This window comes from Tursiops truncatus, chromosome 7 (assembly GCF_011762595.2).
Source record: "Tursiops truncatus isolate mTurTru1 chromosome 7, mTurTru1.mat.Y, whole genome shotgun sequence".
In the NCBI taxonomy this organism is placed as follows: Eukaryota; Metazoa; Chordata; class Mammalia; order Artiodactyla; family Delphinidae; genus Tursiops; species Tursiops truncatus.
The window spans coordinates 108,470,124-108,489,372 of record NC_047040.1 but is presented as its reverse complement, the minus strand read 5'-3'; the positions used below and the strand labels follow the sequence as shown (position 1 = coordinate 108,489,372).

Here is a 19,249-nt window from a genome sequence, read left to right as displayed (position 1 = left end):
CTGAGTGAACGGGAACCCTCACCGGTTGGCCTCTGGGTGACCGTGGACGTCTGTGGAGTGAGCCGGGAGTGGGCGACCAGGGCCCTGATGGGCCAGAGGCCAAGCTGGAGGCTGGCGGCGCTGTATGGATGCAGCGCAAGAACTCGAGCCGGATGAAAGGAGGGCAGGGCTGACAGCGAAGATCAGGCCTCAGGAAAGTCCCGTGTACACGCGCACGCACATGCGTTCATGTGCTAACCTCAGCTTGGTATTTCTTTGAGCTTCTGGCTTGTGACTGACTGCGGGATCACCTGGCCTCAGCGACACGGACTCACCCTCGAGTGCGCAAAGGCCCCCTGTGGCCAGCCCCTGCCTGTTCCTGGGCCCTCACGCTGGCTTTCTAGGCTCTGATGGGTGGGAGACTGGAGTGGGGGATGGTCTGGGGCTGTTGAAAAAGCAGTCGTGAACGGTCATGCCTGTGTGATGCCACCAGGAGCTGAGGGGACGAGAGAGCACGGGTCCAACCCCGTGTGACCTCAGCAGGCTTCTGACCCTCTCTGCACGTCAGTTTCCTTATCTGGAACCAGCAACCTCCCCTCCCGAGGACCTGGCTCGGAGAGGACTCCCTCCAGCCCACCCCAGGCTAGAGCTCAGTGACGTCTTGCAACAAATAGGCTTGCGTTGGCTGTCAAGACTGAGAGCCTTTGGGGTGCCACGGAGGGTTGGAGAAGGGTACAGGGTAGGTGGGGGTGACCACCTCCCTCCTGCCCCACCGGCTGCCCCAGCCCGTCTCAGGGAGCGGGCACTTCTGTGACGGCATCCCCATGGCCCCTGCTCGGGAGCACAGGTGTGCCCCCCCGCCCCCCAGCTCTGGGGTTTGGCCTCTAGGTGGTGGCCGTGCCCTCCACAGTGTTTGTGTGCTGTCCAGCCGGGGCAGGGCGGCGGTGTCTCCCTGCAGGTAACCGGGCAGACTGTGCTCCAGCTCTCGGGCGGAATGTGCGAAGGAGGATGTAGCATGCGCGTCTCCCTCCTTTGTCCTTGCAGGGAGCGCTGCTGGGCTGGGGCGGTGGGGGTGGGGGGTGGGGGGGTGGTGGTGGGGTCCCTGAGCTGCCGGCAGCAACCACTCTGTATCCAGCGCTTGGCCTGCCCGGCCCTGTGCTCCACGCGCTGTACCTACGCTGCAGGCAGCGAGTTCTTCGCTTCAGCTCTGCGGGGCTGGTCCTGCTCCTCTGGGGACCTCTTTGCAGATGAGGAAATGAGGCCCCGAGGAGCTGGCGCCTTCTTCCAGGTGCACAGCTGGGGGCTAGGGCTGTCAGGGTTTAACCTCGCGGGGTGGAGCGGCCTCCTCCTGCAGGGGACAGCTGGCATTTTCTCTGACGGGCCTGTGGTCCGGCTGTCCGGCACATGAGCACGTCGGCCCATCCGTCTGCCTTCGGCCAGTGAGCTGGGGTGTTCTCTGCGGTCCGGAGCAGGGGCCGTGGGGACGCAGCCACAGAAGTGACGCCGGGGGTGCACCTGGCCGAGACCTGGGCTGGGGCAGCTGGTGGGGCAGGGGGGAGGTGGTCACCCCCGCACCCCACCTGTCTGTGCCGGGGCTTATTGCGAGGTGTGTCGGGGACAGACGGCAGAATCCTTGACCTGAGACTCCCAGGGACCCAGCCAGGGAACTAGACCCAGACCAGTGAAGGGCCAGCTGCTCTTTTGGGGGCCGGCTGCTGTGGTGACAGCGTGGAGACGCAGTCCCCGAACGTCTGCCCTGCGGGGAGGCCGGAGTTCTGGAGAGGCAAACCGAAGATGGGCCTGCTGTGCACTCGCTTGGTTAGGGTCCAGAGGTCTGGAACAATCTGGAAGCCTGGGGCTGCACTTGAATCTTGTTTTGGCTTCATTTTCTGGGTCCTTTCAGTGGGGAATTCCAGGCTCAAGAGTCACAGGATTTCCTGTTGATTTCTGACTACTCCAAGACCTGCCAAGGTCTTGTTCGTGGCCAGGCACTGGAACTTCCTCCCAGCCACCTTGGGTATGTGTGTTTGGGGAGAACAAGGCCTCCAGGTTCACAGTGTTCTTGGGACAGGAAACCATGCCTGTGCTGACAGAGTCCAGCCCAGCCCATGGCGACTGGTACCGATCGCCTTGTGGCGATCAGCAGGGAGCTGGAAAGGAGGGTGGTGGCCACTGTGCACAGAGCCTCCCTGTCATCTTGGGCTCTGCCCATCCCTCCTGCCACTGTCCTGCCTTCTTGCCCCTTTGGCTTAAATATGGATGCAGGAGACGGCTTTGGTCCCCCGAGTAACCCGGGGGCAGGCAGAGGCATGCAGAGGTGCACTTGCCTGGCAAGGCTTGCCAAGGAGCCTGCCGGCCCTGCCCTTGCCGCGAGGGCTCCTCCAACAGTGCAGAGAGTGCCCCAGCCCGGCTTCCAGACCGCGTCCACGTGGCAGCGGCCCTCCGCTAGACCCGCTGTCCACACCTAGACCCCTGACAGGCAGAGCCCTCGCCCACCTCCTGGGCTCATCGCGCCTAGGGACCCCAGCACGAGCATTGCTCGCTTGAGAATTCTCCTCCCTGTGCTGTGGCCGTGAGGGAGGGGTGGGCTTCTGCATCCCGGGAGGCGGAACAGGCTGAAGAGATGTTCTCAGGAGACGTGCCGCGTGCCAGCGCACGCGTCTACGCGATGTTGCCAACTGGTTACATCTCTCCTCACTGAGCCTGACCTTCTGTGCCCACCCAGTTGACATGAGACAAAATCTCTTTGCCGCCCTTGTAGCCGAAGGCACAGGCAGCAGGGTGCTGGGCGTTTGTAGAGACTGTCGGGGCGGACAGCCAGGCTCCTCCGGCCTGAGCCTTGGGGCCCCAGCCTGGAGCCAGCACACATCTGTCTGTGTGGCCATTTCCCCTGTAGTTTAGCTCGGATTCCACGCCTCCCGGCGGGATGTCTGCCGCTTCCCCGGGGACAGCAGTTGCCCTCTGTGGATGAGGAGGTCCGCTCCCCACTCTGCTCCCATCCCCAATATTCACAATCTCACCTTCCCCATGGTAGGGTGGTTATATGTTTTGGGGGTGCAGGTGATTTGAAACTAAGTCGTGGTGCAGGGGAAAGAGCCATTGAAGTCGGACCAATCTGTGTTCAAATCTGGACGCTGTCATCTGCTCTGTGACTTTGGGCAAGTTACTTAACCCCTCTGAGCCTTAGGAAAGCAGGGTGGCCTCGGGGATTAAATACGTGTGTAAACCCAGAGCCACTCCCCTGTGTCTGCCGAGTGTCCCTGACACCTCGAGAGACGGCCCAGCACCGTGACTGAGCAGCCTGGGGGCCCGGTCAGTGACACTGACAAGCACAGCGCCATCCGCTGCGGGCTTACAGTGGGCCGGGCACCCCGCTGAAAGCTTGTGTGTCCGTCATCTAACAGCCTGTAACCCGTGGCCACGGCCGTGATTAGGGTCCTTCCACGGCTGGGCGTCTGGGCCTGGAGAGCGAGGGCCAGCCCCGGCCGCCCTGTGAGTGAGAGCAACGGACTTGAGCCGTGACTGCTCTGGCCGGCGTGAGCCCGGCGACGGCCGGGCCTGCACCTGAGCCCCTGTGTAGGGCACCGGGGGCTGCAGGGTGTGGGGGAAGGTCGGGGCCCCAGAGTCAGGCGGGGGACCGGTTCTGATGTAGGCTTTGCCCCGCCCACCGTGGCCCTGGTGGTGGGCGGGTCACTCTCTCCAGGCCTCCGCTTGTCCATCTGGGAGATGGAGGTGCTGCGCTGGCCGCGCAGGGTTGCCACCTGGGAAGGCCACCGTGGCCTGGCAGGCGCTGGCACCCAACGTGCCCGAGGCACAAGGTGGCTGCAGGGATGGGTGACCCAAGCCGGTGCCGGGCAGCGTGGCCCCGCCTGCGTGGCTCAGTCCCTGCGGGGCCAAGGCCGACCCGGGGTGAGCACAGCGCTGTCTTCACCCCAGAAAGCGTGTCCATCGAGTGCGGCCCCCAGGCCCTGACCTGCCCGTTCCTTCTTCCCGCCCAGTAACATGTCCAATGCCTTGGCCAATGCCGTGTGCCAGCGCTGTCAGGCCCGCTTCGCCCCCGCCGAGAGGATTGTCAACAGCAGCGGCGAGCTGTACCACGAGCACTGCTTCGTGTGCGCGCAGTGCTTCCGGCCCTTCCCCGACGGGCTCTTCTACGAGGTGAGCGTGCTCCGCGGACCCCGCTCAGGCTCTGCCCTCGGGCAGCCTGTGGGCCACGCCTGGCCGTGGTCCTCTTGTGAAGAATGAGGCAGACACGCCAGCCCTCGAGCCGAGCGGTGCTCCTTGAGGACCTTGCTGGCCACTCGGGGCCCATCCCTTACCTGTGAGATGTGAACAGTGTTCTCCTGGTGGCCATGGGTGCTGAAGGAGAGTCGCCGTTCATCCTGTCACCTCTGGGCAGACGCTGGGGGGCCCTGGGGGGCAAACGCCCTGCCGTGGCGGCACTTAACCCTCCCTGGGGTCATGCAGTAAACGTAACCCCCGTGTACCAGATGGCGCTAAGTGCTCTGGTTGTAAGGCATCTCAGGGGAGGCGGGGTGGTGATCAGGGAAGGGAATGTCTGAGCAGACCTGAAGGAGGTGAGAGAGCAGCGTGTACCTGCAGGAAGAGCTCTCGGCAGAGGGCACAGCAAGGGCAAAAAGGCCCTGAGGTTGGAGCACGCAGGTATTTGAGGAGCAGTGGGGGGCCGGTGTGATGGAAGCAGAGCAAAGGAGAGGGAACAGAAGAAGATGAGAGTGGGGAGGCAGATTTGCTTGGCCCCGTGGGCCTTCGTGGGGCCTCAGGCTTTCCTCCTGGGAGGGGCAGCAGCCACTGCAGGGTCTGGAGGGGAGGGGTCACATCGTCTGTCTGACCTTAGAGAAGGACCTCTGGTTGCTATGCTGAGGAGAGACTGTGTGCGGCGGGGACAGAAGCTAGGAGAACAGGTGGGACCAGAAGCTGATTATTTCGGTAATCCAGATGGAAGCGAAGGGGCCTACACTGGGCTGCACTGGGTCACAAGAGCAGATCGTTAAATTTTCAGCAGCCTTGCAAGCCAGTTGTTAAACACAGCCATTACTAAAAGTTAAATGATATAAACATACAATGAGATAAAACTGTATTAAAAACAAAGGTAACATTCGTTTTGCTGTACAGTAGAAACACAACATGGTAAAGCAACTATACTCCAATAAAAATTAATTAAAAAAAACAACAAAGGTAACAGATACTCAAAACTCACCACTTCCTAATTACTTTATTACATTTCACGATCAGCTATGCCTTTGAGGTTATGATTTGTTATTATGCCTGTGTGCTGGAAACACCGTACCGTGGTGGCTACTGACGTCTCTTCTCAGCTCCATGCGGAGGTCTGTTGGTAGCTTGAAATTGACCACGGGTGGGAATATTTATACCATAGAAATCGGCAAACGCTACAAGGCAGCCTCAGAGCCAGTTGTGAAATGTTTACCAGCACACCAGGGCAGTGCTCAGAGGCTGGATAGATTTCCAAGCTGATGGGACGGGCTGGTAGATGGCTGTGGGGTGTGTGATCTGCCTGGCAGAGTAGGAGTTGCTGTTGCCTGTGGTGCCTCCTGGGAAATGCTGGCCGATGATGGAGGCGGGGGTGGGGGGAGGGGAGATGTGGGCAGGGCGCTGTGGATGTGCCTACGACCGCCTCTGAAGGTCACTGGCTAGGGCTCTAGCCAGGTGCAGCTTAATAAGACACTCATTTTAGAGAACAGGGGAAAACCAAATACAATTATCTAGGGAGAAGAAAGCAGGGGCTTTCTTGGGGCCACACTTGGGGCCAGTGTGAGGGCCCTCCTTGCCCAGACAGATGGGGACAGCGGCTGCAGGACTCCCTTGCCCCCCTTCCTGTGTCCCTCCTTCTGTGTCCCTTCCCTGGGTCTTTTGTGGCCGCTGGGGGAATGGACTTCTCACACAGGAAACAGGGCCAAGGGACACACAGAAGTCAAACTCGATCCCCGCCCTCCCTAGCCTGACGTTCCGCCCCCAGCCCTCAGCTCGTTCCTGAGACCAGCAGGGCCGAGATCTTCTGCAAGCAGCCGTGGCCCTTTGCGGGGCTGGCCTTGCTGAGTTGCCGGCTTCTTCGAGGCCCCGCGCTTTGCACTCTCCCCAAGTCGAACAGGCCAGTCCCGTTCCATCTCCAGGCCTTGCACGGCAGCTCACTGTCTGGAATTCCTCCCCGCACCGCCCCCCCCCAGCTTCCTGTGGTGGTAGCAGGTGCACAAAGTGGGGTGTTTGTCCAGCGTCCCCGAGGGCAGGTCCTCACCCAGCAGACGGGCCAGCGCAGCTCGGGGGATGACAGTGCCTTCCTTGTCCTCTGTCTGCTGGCCCCGTTTGCAGCTCGAAGGGCGGAAGTACTGCGAACACGACTTCCAGATGCTGTTCGCTCCATGCTGCAGGACCTGCGGTAAGGGCCGCACAGGCCTCGGCGCTGCCTGGGAGGTGGGTGGGCAGAGAGCTCTGCCCCTCAGAGCATCGGCCCTGGGCTCCCACGGGCGCCACCCTCCCGGCTCTGGGAGGGGCCCGCGGAGGGGCAGGGCACGAGGCGAGCAGGAACCTCTCTCCTCCAGGCGAGTTCATCATCGGCCGCGTCATCAAGGCCATGAACAACAACTGGCACCCCGGGTGCTTCCGCTGCGAGCTGTGCGACGTGGAGCTGGCCGACCTGGGCTTTGTGAAGAACGCCGGCAGGTGAGATGGGCCCCTCATCACGGGTCCAGGCCCGGTCCAGGCGCTGCAGGCTGCGGATGGGGCTGCCGTGCGGCCCTGTCCCTGCGAGGTGGACGGGAGAGCCCTGTCCAGTGTACGGGTGAGGACGGAGCCTGGAGAGAGTGAGGGATGGTGAGTCGGGGGCCACCCCAGGCTCGAGGCTGTTCCTGGGAGCAGGCTGACAGCATACAGCAAGGAGGAAGGCGGCCCAAGCGGGTGCCCAAGCGGCCCAAGTTGGTGCAGCGGAAGGATGAGGAGCTTTGAGTCAAGTTCCTGCCTGCCCGGCCACCCCCAGTGCTGGCCCCGGCCGTCCACCTCCGTCCTCACGCCCCACGAGCGCTGCTGGAGGGACAGCACTCAGCTGGGGCCCAGGTTTCCTCAGCAGGCTAAGCTGTCACCTTCCACGAAGACTTGCTCTTTTCTCCCCGCCTCCTACCCGACCCCCCACTGTCCCTGCACCATCACACCCACAGCCAGGACCTTCCCTCCCCCTCCCCGACGGATGGGCACCCCTGCCGCCCGGCATCTGTGCTGCCCCCCTGCCTTGTCAGAGTGGGGGCCGTGTCGCTGCACCCCAAAGCCCTGCTCACCCCACACACCCTCTCCAGCAGGGGCTCATGGCTCTGGTCCGCTCTCTCTCCCTTTCTAAGGGCTCAGGCTTGGTGGCCCCCAGGGTTCAAAGCACCCTCTGAGCCTTCTTTCCACAGCGATTGCCTGCAGCCCTCCCCAGCCCACCAGCCGCGTCCTCCCGTCTGCTCCCCATCGCCCAGGCTGGTCGGTGTCTCCGCGGCCTTCACGGCAGCCCCCGCTCCTCTCTGGGCACCCAGGCCCCCGTGTTCTGGGAGTTTCCCCCTATTTCACGGCTGCGCTGCCCCTCTCCTCTCCTGGCTCACTTTCCTCCACCCGTCTCTCCACGTTGGGCTCCTCTGGGGTTCTGCACCGGGCCCAAAGTCCCGGGGCCTCACATGGTGAGTGTGTGCTGGGCAGTCCAGATGTCCGCCTCCACCCCAGACCTCTCCCAGAGTACCCCACTGCCCACGTGCCAGCTCCACTTGGTGCCCAGAGGGCACCCCAAATGCCACGGAGCCCAACCAACCAACCGACTCCGAGTTTCCCCTCTGCCGACAGCCAGGCCTCAGGGAAGAGCAGGCCTGCCTCATTCGCAGCGCCCTAGCTGTCCATCTCCCATGCCCTCCCGTCTGGGCACTTGTCACATTCTCTGGTGCCTGTCGAGCACCCCTTCCTGACGCTGCCGTCGTGGTCTCGCCCATCTGCCTGCGCCACCAGAGACGCGTGTTGTCCGTCTTGGTGTCTGCAGAGCACTCAGTAGCAGCCTGGGTATTGGGTGCGGATCTGAGAGACCATCGGGGGGTAGACAGTGCAGCGGGGCGGGGGGGGGGGGTCCCATGCTGGTCCGTGGGGTCACCTGCCGGGTGTGGGCCTGAGCCGCAGCTCACGCTGGGACCCCTACTCCGGTGCTCTGCTGGAAAAATCCGGAAGAGGCTGGACGTGCTCAGGAAAGTAAAGTATCACTGTGATGAAAGGAGTGCGGGGGCCCTACGCACACCCTCCAGCCCAGGTCGGCGCTCTGAAGCCCACGGGGCAGAACTTCAGAGTCTGCGCGGGGCAGGCCCACCATAGGGCCACCAGAACCACAGTCCACACTGCTGCCTTTGCCTCCGCTTTGCCATTCTTGGGTCAGAGGGAAGAAAAGTTCTGGGGAGGGAGTTGTGTTAACCAAACAGAATAACCTTCAGTTATTCAAGTACAGTTATGTTTATGGTCAGTGTAATCAAGTACAAGAAAGGACCGGTGAGGGCGATCAGGCCACCCTATAAGCAAAACAGCTCAAAGCTTGGCCCGCCGGGACTGGTGGAAGCCTCTTGGGAAGGAGTGGGGCTCTGCCCCTGCTGGGTCTGGGTTGGTGGGAGCCGGGTTCGCACGTTGGGCCTTGCCCTCCCCGCCCCCCGGCGGCGACAAGGCTCAGCTCCCTGTGGCCGTCCACCCATAGTGTGTGTTCCACGGGGACCCGGGAGGGACCGGGCAGCTGCTGAGAAGCCCTGGGGGTTGTCGGGCGCCTGCGGGTCTGTGTGTGGGTTTCTGGCGGGAGGGATGGAGAGCTGATGTGCCTCACGGGCCCCGCCCGTGTTGCTGGCTGTCACCTGGCGACCACCCTGAAATGTGCTTACAGTGTTGGGTTCTAATGTATAGCTTGTGTCCCCTAAATGCAGAGTCCTTTGGCAAAGGTGCCACAAAGGGACCTCAAAGCACCTTGCACTTGAGAGAAAACCTTTAGACTCCCCCCTCGCCCCCGCCCAGCTTCCAGTGCCCCCTCTTCCCGTGGGCCGTTTGCAGCTGTCTCCGGCATCCTCTCTGCAAAGCTTCACCGCAGCGCGTTTCTGTCGGGGGAAGGAGGCTGGGAACCTCGCAGGCGGCCCTTGGGAGAGAAAGACGCTCATTGTTCAGGGAATGTTTCTGGCCTCCTTGCCCCCTCAGCAGGGGGTGACGTTGCTGAGTGTCTTGTAGCTGTGAGTGAGCAGGGCCAGTCTCCGCAGGGGGGTGGCCGTCTGGTCCCTTCTGTGCTCCCCGTTCAGGGATTTGCGTGGCAGAGAAGACAGGACTCAGCGCCGGGTGACGAGTTCGGGCCTCGGAGCAGGTGGTGGCGGCCCGCTGAGCCTGCAGTGTGTTTTCTCGGCGCCGCTGGGACGGAGGCGGGCTCCTCCTTGGTGGTGAGTCTGAGGGCCGGTCCTTGTGGACGAGGCGGTGCTCAGACCGGTGGCCCCCGGCTCACAGCTCCGACCTGGCGCTCAGCGAGCTCTCGTTGGTCTTCCCGTCGGCGCTGGGGGGCGGCCCCGGGAGCCTCTTGCCACACAGCAGGCTGCACAGGGCGTCTCGGAACTTCTCGGCCACGAAGAAGTACATGATGGGGTCGAGAGCGCCGTTGAGGCTGCTGAGGCAGGACGTGATGCGGTTGCCGAGCGCCAGCGCGCGCTGGGCGGCGCACGAGGCGCGGTGGCCGCGGTACCGCAGCACGTAGACGGAGCGGTGGACGTGGTAGGGCACGAAGCAGACGAGGAAGATGGCCAGCACGGCGGCGATCATGCGCACCGCCTTGTTCTTGAGGCGCCGCTCCACGCGCGGGCCCTGCCGCAGGCTGCGGATGATGAGCAGGTAGCAGGTGACCGTGGTGACGAACGGGAAGGTGAAGGCCACAGCCAGAGACGCAAAGGCGTGCTGCGAGGCCTTCTCCCTGTACAGCTGCAGGCAGACCACCGTGCGGTTGGTCCGCACCGTCTGTGGGCTCACCAGCAGCGGGGCCATGGCCACGGCCACCATCACCCAGAGGAAGGCGCAGGCCAGGTGGGCGTGGAGGGGCCTGCGGAGCTTGAGGGACTTGACGGGGTGCACGATGGCCAGGAAGCGGTCAGCGCTGATGCAGGTGAGAAAGTAGATGCTGGCGTACATGTTGAGGTAGAAGAGGAAGCCGGTGAGCCGGCACGGGATCTCCCCAAACGGCCAGTGGCTCCCTGAGAAGTGGTAGACAAGGCGGGTGGGCAGGACCAGCACGCAGGACAGGTCGGCCACGGCCAGGTGCATCAGGAACACGTTGGCAGGGGTGCCGGACTTGTGGTCCCGGACGAAGAGCCACAGGGCCAGGGAGTTGCCAACAAAAGCCAGGATGAAATCCAGGAGGTAGAAGGAGGCAAAGAGGACGTTCTCCAGTGGCGTCTCTTGGCCACATTGCTCCGTGGGGGCCAGGGAGGAGTTGGCCATCAGGCCTGGGGAAGCCACCTCGAGGCCATTCATGCTTTGGCTGGAGGGAGAGCCCGGCGCTGAGCCTGGAGGGAACAAGCAGACAGGCCCCGGAGAGCCTGCGACCGGCGGGGCGTCACCCTCTGCAGACGTGAGCCCTCGGAAGCCTGCGGTGCCTGCCGACCCCGACCCTGTTCCACGCTCGGCATTGCCTCGGGGGCCACTGAGGACACCTCCTGGGTCCATCTGGGGGTGGGCAGGCATCACAGGCTCTCTGAACTTCAGCAGGAAGCAAAACCACAACCAGGGACTGGGTGCTAAGCTGCTGCTGGGGCCGGCTCCCCACTGTGCAGCCACGTCCCTACAGGGCATGTGAAGGCCCTGGTTGGACCCTGGTGATCCGGAAGGCCACCTCTCAGGCCTGGGGGATGGAGTCAGCACCACAGGGAGAGCGTGGTGACCCGTCTGTCTGAGGCTCTGGGGGGTGCGAGGGCGGGGGGCGGAGCCCCACGTTTTCTGTCCCTTTCCCCTGTGTGCTGTCTGAGGGGCGGGGTGCATGGGGCCCCTGAGCCCCACTTCTCATGGGTGGGTGGGCGGGTCACCTGTTCCTGAGGGCCCCGTGCGTAGAGCTCGGCCATCTTCTCCGCAGCCTCGGGAGAACCCCGCGCACCCCTCCCTGACCCGCCCGCCCACCGGCTTCCCCAGTTCTCCCGGCACCCGCCACCCGCCCCAGGAGGGCCTGGCTGGGAATGCAGTGTCAGTGTCAGGGAGGGCAGAGGCCTGCTCTGTCTGCCGGCACCGGAAGGCCATCCGGGCCTGGGTCCCAAGGTCTCTTGAACTTTCTGGACTTAGCCCGCCGGCCCCACGGTAGGCATCTTAGCGAGTGGAGACCTGTGGTTTAGAAAGCCCTTGGGCCCCAGGCCTGCAGGGGGTATTTGACCACCCAGGGTAGTTGAACTACCAAGAGGCGGATTCTTTCCCAGGAGAGGAAGAGCCATTTCTCCCAGAGGTAGAGAGACCTGCCAGGGTTTTCTGGCCAAGATCTGCAGCCCCGGAGAGGCCCGGGGCCCAGGGAGGCGACCTGTCTCCGCCTGGCCTCGCCCGCCTGGTTTACCTACACCTGAGGGGCCGCGCAGCTCGGAGCCCTACTGGCCTTGCTAACAAGCCATTTCTGTCTGCCGACCCCAGGTCTGAGTGGGTGACCCTTGCTGCTGCCCCAGCAGACAGAGTCACAGGTTCCTATTTTGATTTTGGTCAACTCGGGAGATCCACAAAGGAGAGGGAAGGTCCCTAACAGCCCGCCTCCCTCGCCAGGCCTGGGACCCGGGGGTGTGGGCAGGAGAAGGCAGGACAGCCGGGCCAGAGCGCCCTCTGTCCACACCCCACACAGTCCACAGTCCCGAGCTGGGGTCGGTTTCAGCCTCGCGCGCCCCTGCCTGCAGCGCAGCTTCTGGGGCTCCCCTGAAGCCCCGCCCCCCACACCTCCACTCCCTGCCTGTGCGGTTGGGCTGCAGGGGGGCAGGAGAGGCGGGAAGCAGCAGGAAGCGGGGCAGCTTGCGCGGTGTCGCGTCCCGGCCGAGCCACAGGACCCGGAGCAGGTTGCCTGCAAGCTTCTTCTGGCTCTTAGCCCTCCCCTTTCATGCCCTGGCAGGGCTGACAGGTGCCCCGTGGGCAGGGGCACGTCAGCCCTGAGGAGGAGGCTGGGTGCCGTCCCCAGGCACGGGTTCCCACAGTAGAGGGAGGGAGGGTGGTCCAGACGGCAGGGACGAGGGGCTGTCGGGCCGGCAGCAGCTTTGTGCCTCGTGAACCACCACAGATGGCCGCGGGTGAGTGGCAGAGAGCATCTGGCCCGTCGTCCTCAAGCCGAGGGCGGGCGCTTGCCCGATCGTGTCACATTTTAATTATTGAAGGGGTCCAGGGCCGTTCCCCTGCCCAGATGATGTCTCCTGGCTCCAGAGTGGCTCAGGCTGCCTGAAATTCTACTACAGGGGTTATTGCCTGTTGGTCCAGGTGTGTGTGACTTGAGGGGGGTGGTCTGGAGGCCAAGTGAGGGAGGGGTCCTGTTGCAAACCTGGGGCTGGGGAGGGGCTGAGCTGGGTGCCCTCCGCTCTGGGCTGACCTCAGGCTGTGCCCCGCGGCGGTGCAGTCGTCACCCGGCCCCTCCGTCAGGGCCACTTCCAGGTACTGACCACCTCCTCTGGCCGGCATGAGGCGGCGGGCCTGCCCGGACACCGCACACCAGTCCTGAGGGGCAGGCGTCAGTTGCCTCATTTTACAGATGAGGAAACAGAGGCTTAGCATCAGCTAACTTGCCCAGGGTCACTTGGCCGGGCGACGGCCTTGGAGTAAGAAGTCAGGTCAGGAAGACCCGGCGGGGACAGCCAACACCTCCACCTGCCTTTCTCGCGGAGGCTGACAGCTCCCGGCTGCTAGAGCTCGTGCTGGAGTTTCCTCCCTGGCTCAGCGGCTCCCACGGGGGCCTGGCCCGAGGACCATCGATACAGTTGGCACCACCCCTTGTTCAAAAAGCAGCACAATGGTGACGGCAGAGCAGCGAACCGAGCGTGGGCCCGCGTGCCCGCACAGGTGGCACCTGGCGGGCGGGCCAGCGCCTGGCTTTCCGCTCCCGCCCCGTGCCCTCCGCCTCCCAGCCCTGAAGGCTGCGTGCGCCGTGCTCTCTCCGGGGGCGCAGACCTGGTTTCAGAATTCTTTCAGGCTCGCTTCTGCTTTGCCGGGGTTCCTCTCCCCTCCCCCACGTTAGGAGTTTCGGTGCTGGTCCTGCCGTGCGGTCCGCAGTGGCTCCGCGGGTCCCCAGAAACGCCCGCACTCGCTGCCCCTCGGCGTGTCGCTCAGCTCGGGCAGGGCGACTGCGCTGCGTGCAGTGTGGCCCGGGCCTGGGCGGGTCTGGGGCCCCGGCCGGCCGTGGGTCAGGCGCAGGGCTTGGCCTCCGCAGAGGGGACGTGGGCGGGCCTGGTGGCGGGGGGAGGCCGTCTCCCGGGCATCGGCCGCCAGCACCTCTCCCTCCCGACTCCTCCTCTGGCCCCTCCCGGAGCCGCCTGGCTCGAGGTGAGGGGCACGGGGGCTGTCACTGCAGCCGTGGGACCGCAGGCCGGGCGCTCACTCTTCCTTTAAAAGCCCCGACAGGGAGACAGGAACACTGCCTGTGCGCTGCTCTCATTCAGACCGGGGCGGCCTGGGTAAGTAGGTCGGAGCCCGACCGCAGAGAGGCGTCTCGGGGCTGGGGCTGGGCTCGCGTCACTGCCCTGCTCTGCCTCCGCCTCTACTGGGCCGGAGCTCCCCGCCCGCCCCGCCAGGCCCTGCCCTTACCTCTGTCGGCGGGTCTGGGGCGGCAGGTGGGCTGCAGCCTGTGGGTGGGTGGTGGGCTCCGCGCAGCTGTGGTGGAGGCTGGCTGGCTATTTAAGGAGGGGAGGCGAGGCTGCAGCCCCTCGGGGCCCTGAAAGGCCACTTCATTCCTGAGGGGTCCCCTGTGTGGTGGGCCACTCCTCTGGCTGCCTCTGCTGCCGCTGGGCCGTGAATATTCCAGTGTGTCCCAGCCGTCCCCCCACCCCCCGCCCCCAGCTGGGCCACCGAGCGGCACAGAGGCCGAGTGTGCGACCGTCTTCGAAGCCGCAGAGTGGGCGCCGGCCGGGTGGGAGGCCTGGCTGGGACCAACAGACACAACAGGACGTTTCAGATCAGAGTCATTTCCTGGGAGGCGGGGAGGGGGCCAGGGAGGGGCTGGCCGCCATGGCAACGGGCCTGGGCGCCCAAGCCCGCACTGGCCATCGGCAGAGGGGGTCTTGTGAATGGGGAGGGTGGGAGGCCAAGGAGTCTTGTACGGTCCGATGAGAGGGGACCCTTTCAGGACACTTGCTTAGGGTCCTTGTGTCCTGCCCCGTATAATGGGGCCCCGTTTGGGTGTGCGGAATAAATCGCGGCCTTTATCTCGAGCGGGGCGCAGCTGCAGGCTGCCTCATAATGGGGCGCTGTCTGTGCCTGTGGGGACCCGGAGGCCTGGCCCTCGCCTGTGTGGGCTCCTCCTCTGGACGGGAAGCCTGGGAAGAGGGTCGCTGCGGCCCGCCGCCCACCTGCCCCACAGCTCCTCCTGGGAGTCTGGGAAAACTTTTCAGTTACAACGTTGAAAGATGTACACAGCCATCCCTGGGAAGTACCTGCCACAAGTACTGTCTGAAATTCTTTCGCACAAACCCGTGCACTTGGGATCACTGCCCATTTTACAGACGGGGAAACTGGGACTCAGAGAGGTGAGGTAACTGGCCCACGACAAACCAGTGGGGTGGCCGAGCCCACATTTGGACTCAAGCTCTAAAACTCAGGCTGTATGCGTGTGTGTTTTGTTCTCTTCTGTTGCAGCTCAGTGGTAAAATTCTTAGGTTCCATCTTCATTCTACCTGGGAAAAACTTCTGCGGGTTGCCTTTAGATCTGGCGCTGGGATCAGGTGTGTTGAAAAGACGTTTCCCGTCTGGGGTTCCGTCAAGAGAGCGGGACTGCTCAGTTCTGTCATGCCTGGGAGCCGGTGGGGTGTGCGGCCCCCCTCCCCGCTGTGGCCCGGGGTGGCTGTCTGGGAGAACTGGCTCACGGTGACTTGAAATGTGGGAGTCTGGCTGGCTTCTGTCGGGTGACTGATGGCAGTGGTTTTAAGGGCACTGACCGTTGCGACAGAATTTTGAGGAGTTGCGCTAATTTCTATATCTTGGAAACAAAAACCGTTCCGTATGGGTTGCATGTTGTCCTACTGCTAAAGACGAGTCACCAGGATTGGAGTGGGGTTGTAGGGAATAAGCGCCCTGTCTGTGGCAGAGACGCAGCAGGCGGCAGGCGTGGGAGCGGCCCCGCCATGGCAGGAGGCCTGGGATGGGGCTGGGGCACGGGGTGTCTGGGGGAGAGTGGGGCGGGGAGAGCCCGCTGGGCTTCAGGGATCTGGGGACGGAAGGGAGATGGGGACTGTAGCCACAGGCCACGTCTGTGGCCCCTGGGCCGGTAGAGTGAGCTGGGGGTCCCAGGCCAGGAGACGACCTTGCAGTCTCGGTGGCCACGTCGTCGTGGGCGATGACGCCCGCCGTCCTTCCCTTCTTGTCTTTTACAACCATTCACCCGCTTACGCCTCAGAAGACCTGTCCTGAGCCGCTGCCCTGTGTGGGGCACACGGGGTCCATAAGAGCACAGCTGGGAGCTGGTCAGCAGCTTAGCAGGTGGCTGCTGGGCACTCCCTCGGGCCCCTTGCCCTTCACCCCGGGGAGCTAGGACACACTCAGGGCAAGCACAGGGCAGTCCAGACCCGAACGCGGTAGGAGGCACTGCGGTCAAGGCCATGGAGTCGGCTGCCCTGGCACCTAGGGTCTGCCCACCACACCTGCTTGGGGGTTCCTGAGAGTTACTCTCTTAAGTGGACTCCCTGACCTGCCTCTAAAAGAGGCCCGCACCGGTATCAGGTGGCCGGGAGGCTGGTGAGAGTGGGTTGGGGACCTGGAAAGGGAGGGAAGGAGGGCCCGGATGCTGAGAGCACTTGCAGACGGGGTGGCAGGTGGGGGATGGGAGCAGTGCACTGGGGCCTTTGTGCAACTTCGCCCGGGGACCCTGAATCTAAATTCCTGCCGCCTTTGAGGCCCAAGGAAACAGAAACCATGTTGATTTCTCTCTCTCGGTAGAGACCGCAGCTGTGGCCCAATGGAGGGAGTAACATCAGAAATTACTCTGAGGTCTTTACAAAAAAGACTCTGTAATGACAGTTCCTGGGTCTGGGGGCCTCCATCTGACACAGCTGCACTTGTCTTTGGAGACAGAGAGAGCCTGTAGACGTCCGGGTTCCTCTTTGTCGGGCCGACCCCTGAGGAAGCAGGCGTGCAGGCCCAACGGGCCTGGCACTCCTTGGTCCCTGGGCTGGGCACGAAAGTCACTATACGGTCACTCGTGTGTGTTAAAAGACATTTGAAAAATAAAATGAAATTTTCAGCAAATGCCCATGAAGTGTCTGCTCTCGTCCACACACGATGTCCTAGGCTCAGAAAAAGCGTAAAGAAGAAAAACACCACATTTGCCGTACTGTCCAAACACGCCATGCTGCTGTGTTTCCTCCTGGTCTTTGCCCCGTGCAGAGGCTCCTTCTAGAGGGTGCACCCGTGGCCTTCCCGGCCACAGGACTGTTAGCTTGCTTTTCTGGACCACCGAGCTGAGCCCCCCGAGGCTTCCCAGCAGGCGTTCGTTCAAGCTGCGGGCGGGGGCCGGGGGGCGTCTTCTCCAGGGAGGTGGTCCAGGCTGCCCGGGCAGGAAGAGTGGCTCTGCCCCTGACCCCCACCTCACTTCTCACAGGCACCTGTGCCGACCCTGCCACAACCGTGAGAAGGCCAAGGGCCTGGGCAAGTACGTCTGTCAGCGCTGCCACCTGGTCATCGACGAGCAGCCCCTCATGTTCAGGAACGACGCCTACCACCCAGACCACTTCAGCTGCACCCACTGCGGGTAGGTGCACAGCCGGGCCCGGCTGGCCGGGAAGGGGGAGAGCCGGGTGGAGGTGGGCCGGCCGCCCCGGGGCAGTGATGGGGCGGGAGGGGAACACCAGCGGGGCAGAGAGGGGCGTCCAGAGAGTGGGGTGCAGGGGCAGGTCGAATGGGTCCGGGAGGGACTCGTGGGTGAGGGAGGGCTGCCCCCCACCCCCGCCGCCGGTGAAGCCGAGAGGAGGGAATCCCAGGTGCGGAGGGTGAGCGTGAGGTGGAGCGGATGAGGGAGGAAGGAGAGGCCACGGAGCCATGCCCTTGTGCTGGTCCCAGACGCCCAGTCTGGTCTGGAGGGCGGGGGCCCGGGGAACAGATCTGTGCCGGACACAGGCCGCCTTCTGCAAGGGCCGGGCGGGAATCCTGTGCCCTGGGGCCCGTCTGGGGCACAGGAAGTCTCCAAAGAGAGCAGAGATGAAAGCCACGCCTGCCCCGGGCGGGTGCTCTGCTGGGACCGAGCTGGTGGGGGGTGGAGGTGGTGGTGTGTCTCAGGAAGCTGCTTCCCTGGCGCTGGAGGGGCTGGGGTGACCCTCCCAGCACGACAGGCCACGGAAGGGCAGGGCGGTCACCTGGGGGCTTCACGCTGTCTTCCAGGAAGGAGCTGACTGCAGAGGCGCGCGAGCTGAAGGGCGAGCTCTACTGCCTGCCCTGCCACGACAAGATGGGTGTCCCCATCTGCGGGGCCTGCCGCCGGCCCATCGAGGGCCGTGTGGTCAACGCGCTGGGCAAGCAGTGGCACGTGGAGGTGAGCGAGGCCAGCCCGGACAGCAGGTGGGCGCCCCGGCTCCCGTCCCCAGCCAGCCTGGCCCCGAAGCCCCTCCACACGCCCTCCAGCCCCCAGGCCATGTGGCCGGCTCCTACCTTCCTCGTAGGTGCTATCCCTCCTCACCCCTGGTCTGGGACAGGTCTGTGCACGGGACCCGGCAGACTTGAGCCCACAGGCCCTGGCTGGGCAGGCACACCCCCTCCCTCCCTCCCCATCCTGGCCTTCTAGAGGATTCCAAAGTCATGAGAACACCTTGGGGACACTGGCCCGGGGTGCCCTATGGGATTGCGGTTGGCGGAAGCGGCTGCGTGTCCGGCCCACCTGCAGGCGAGGTGCTCAGGTGTGTCCGACTGGCTGTCCGGGAACACTCACCCCTGCGCCGGGGGCTCTGATGGCCGTAGGGACACCACCTGGCAGGGAGGCGTGCAAGCCTGTGACCGGGCCAGCTCTGTGTCCCACAGTCTCTGCCCTGGGCGGCCTCTTGGCGAGGGTCCTGGCACGGCCCCCGGCCCCCCGGGGGAGGGTGAATCCTCACACGCCACGGCCTCCACGGGCGGAAGGTGTGCCCGGTGACTCTGGGCCTGTAGAGGTGTGCACCAGAGGCAGGCGGTGCAACCCGCCACGGCCCGGGCACCTCGCCGGCCCCGACACGGGGGCCGAGGGTGCCCCGTGGGCCCGGGGAGGATGCAGCGCCACCGGGCATCAGGGAAGGAGTGGGGTCTGCTGGCCAGGAGCAGTCCGTGGAGGTGTCAGCCCAGCGAGGCCTCCCACCCACCAGCCTCTGCTTCCTGGCTGTGTGCTGGGAGGTCGCTCCAGGCCTGACGCTGCCCTCCCTGCACCCCCACCCCCCACCCCAGCACTTTGTCTGTGCCAAGTGTGAGAAGCCATTCCTGGGGCACCGGCACTATGAGAAGAAGGGCCTGGCCTACTGTGAGACCCACTACAACCAGGTAGGGCCCGGGACAGGAGAGGCAGGAGCTGCGGGGAGCCGGCAGGGCGCGGGCTGGGAAGGCGGCTGTGTGCATGGCAGGAGAGGACACGGGGCGGCCCCCGGGGCCCCGCCGTAGGTGCTGAGGCCAGGCCTGTGAGCTCAGGGTCTCGGGACCGGGGCAGCCCTCTGGGCCTCAGCGTCCCCATTTGAGAAACGTGCCTTGTGGCCCAGGCCTGCCCCGGGCACTGAATGAGATGGCAGTGTTAAGTCCTGGGCTCTTGGGGTGACATATACTACCATCTCCTCCCCCCTGCCAGGCTTGGCGAAGCTGCCCAGCCTTTCTGGCACAGAGGACAGGGTTACTGCCTTGCCCACACTTCTCAGGACACGGGCGGGAGCAGAGGGGCCTTAGGGGGAGCAATGCCTCCACCTGCTGTCTTTCCCAGAGGGGAGTTCTGATGGGCCCTCGGGCCTGAGGCTGTGCCCTGGCAGGAGGCCCAGGTGGCTGCTGAGAGCTGCCCTTCGGGGGGCGGGTGGGGACCACACTCCTGGCTCTGAGCTTGGGGCACGAATGCCTGCAGCATGTTTAA

At 64.2% G+C, this 19,249-nt stretch overlaps 2 protein-coding genes across 13 annotated transcripts in view; one reads left to right on the top strand and one right to left on the bottom strand.

Moving 5' to 3' along the window:
- The window catches only part of LIMS2 (LIM zinc finger domain containing 2), a 41,217-nt gene that overhangs the window by 20,178 nt on the left and 1,790 nt on the right, over window positions 1-19,249 (top strand). For 8 of the 12 annotated variants that reach the window (XM_073807839.1, XM_073807842.1, XM_073807841.1 and 5 more), the window contains 7 exons: window positions 3,978-4,137; window positions 6,328-6,394; window positions 6,558-6,678; window positions 16,781-16,930; window positions 17,557-17,707; window positions 17,868-18,068; window positions 18,586-18,678. In XM_073807839.1, the coding sequence (XP_073663940.1) occupies window positions 3,978-4,137; window positions 6,328-6,394; window positions 6,558-6,678; window positions 16,781-16,930; window positions 17,557-17,707; window positions 17,868-18,068; window positions 18,586-18,678 (943 nt within the window). Of the gene's footprint in view, window positions 1-3,977; window positions 4,138-6,327; window positions 6,395-6,557; window positions 6,679-14,313; window positions 14,715-14,823; window positions 14,910-16,780; window positions 16,931-17,556; window positions 17,708-17,867; window positions 18,069-18,585; window positions 18,679-19,249 lie in introns of those variants that run through there. The other 4 variants (XM_033860313.2, XM_033860311.2, XM_033860312.2 and 1 more) reach the window with 3 other exon arrangements.
- On the bottom strand, window positions 8,098-13,637 carry GPR17 (G protein-coupled receptor 17). The gene has a single exon (XM_004318692.4). The coding sequence runs from the start codon at window positions 11,005-11,007 to the stop codon at window positions 9,484-9,486; it is 1,524 nt and encodes a 507-aa protein (XP_004318740.2). The 5' UTR covers window positions 11,008-13,637; the 3' UTR covers window positions 8,098-9,483.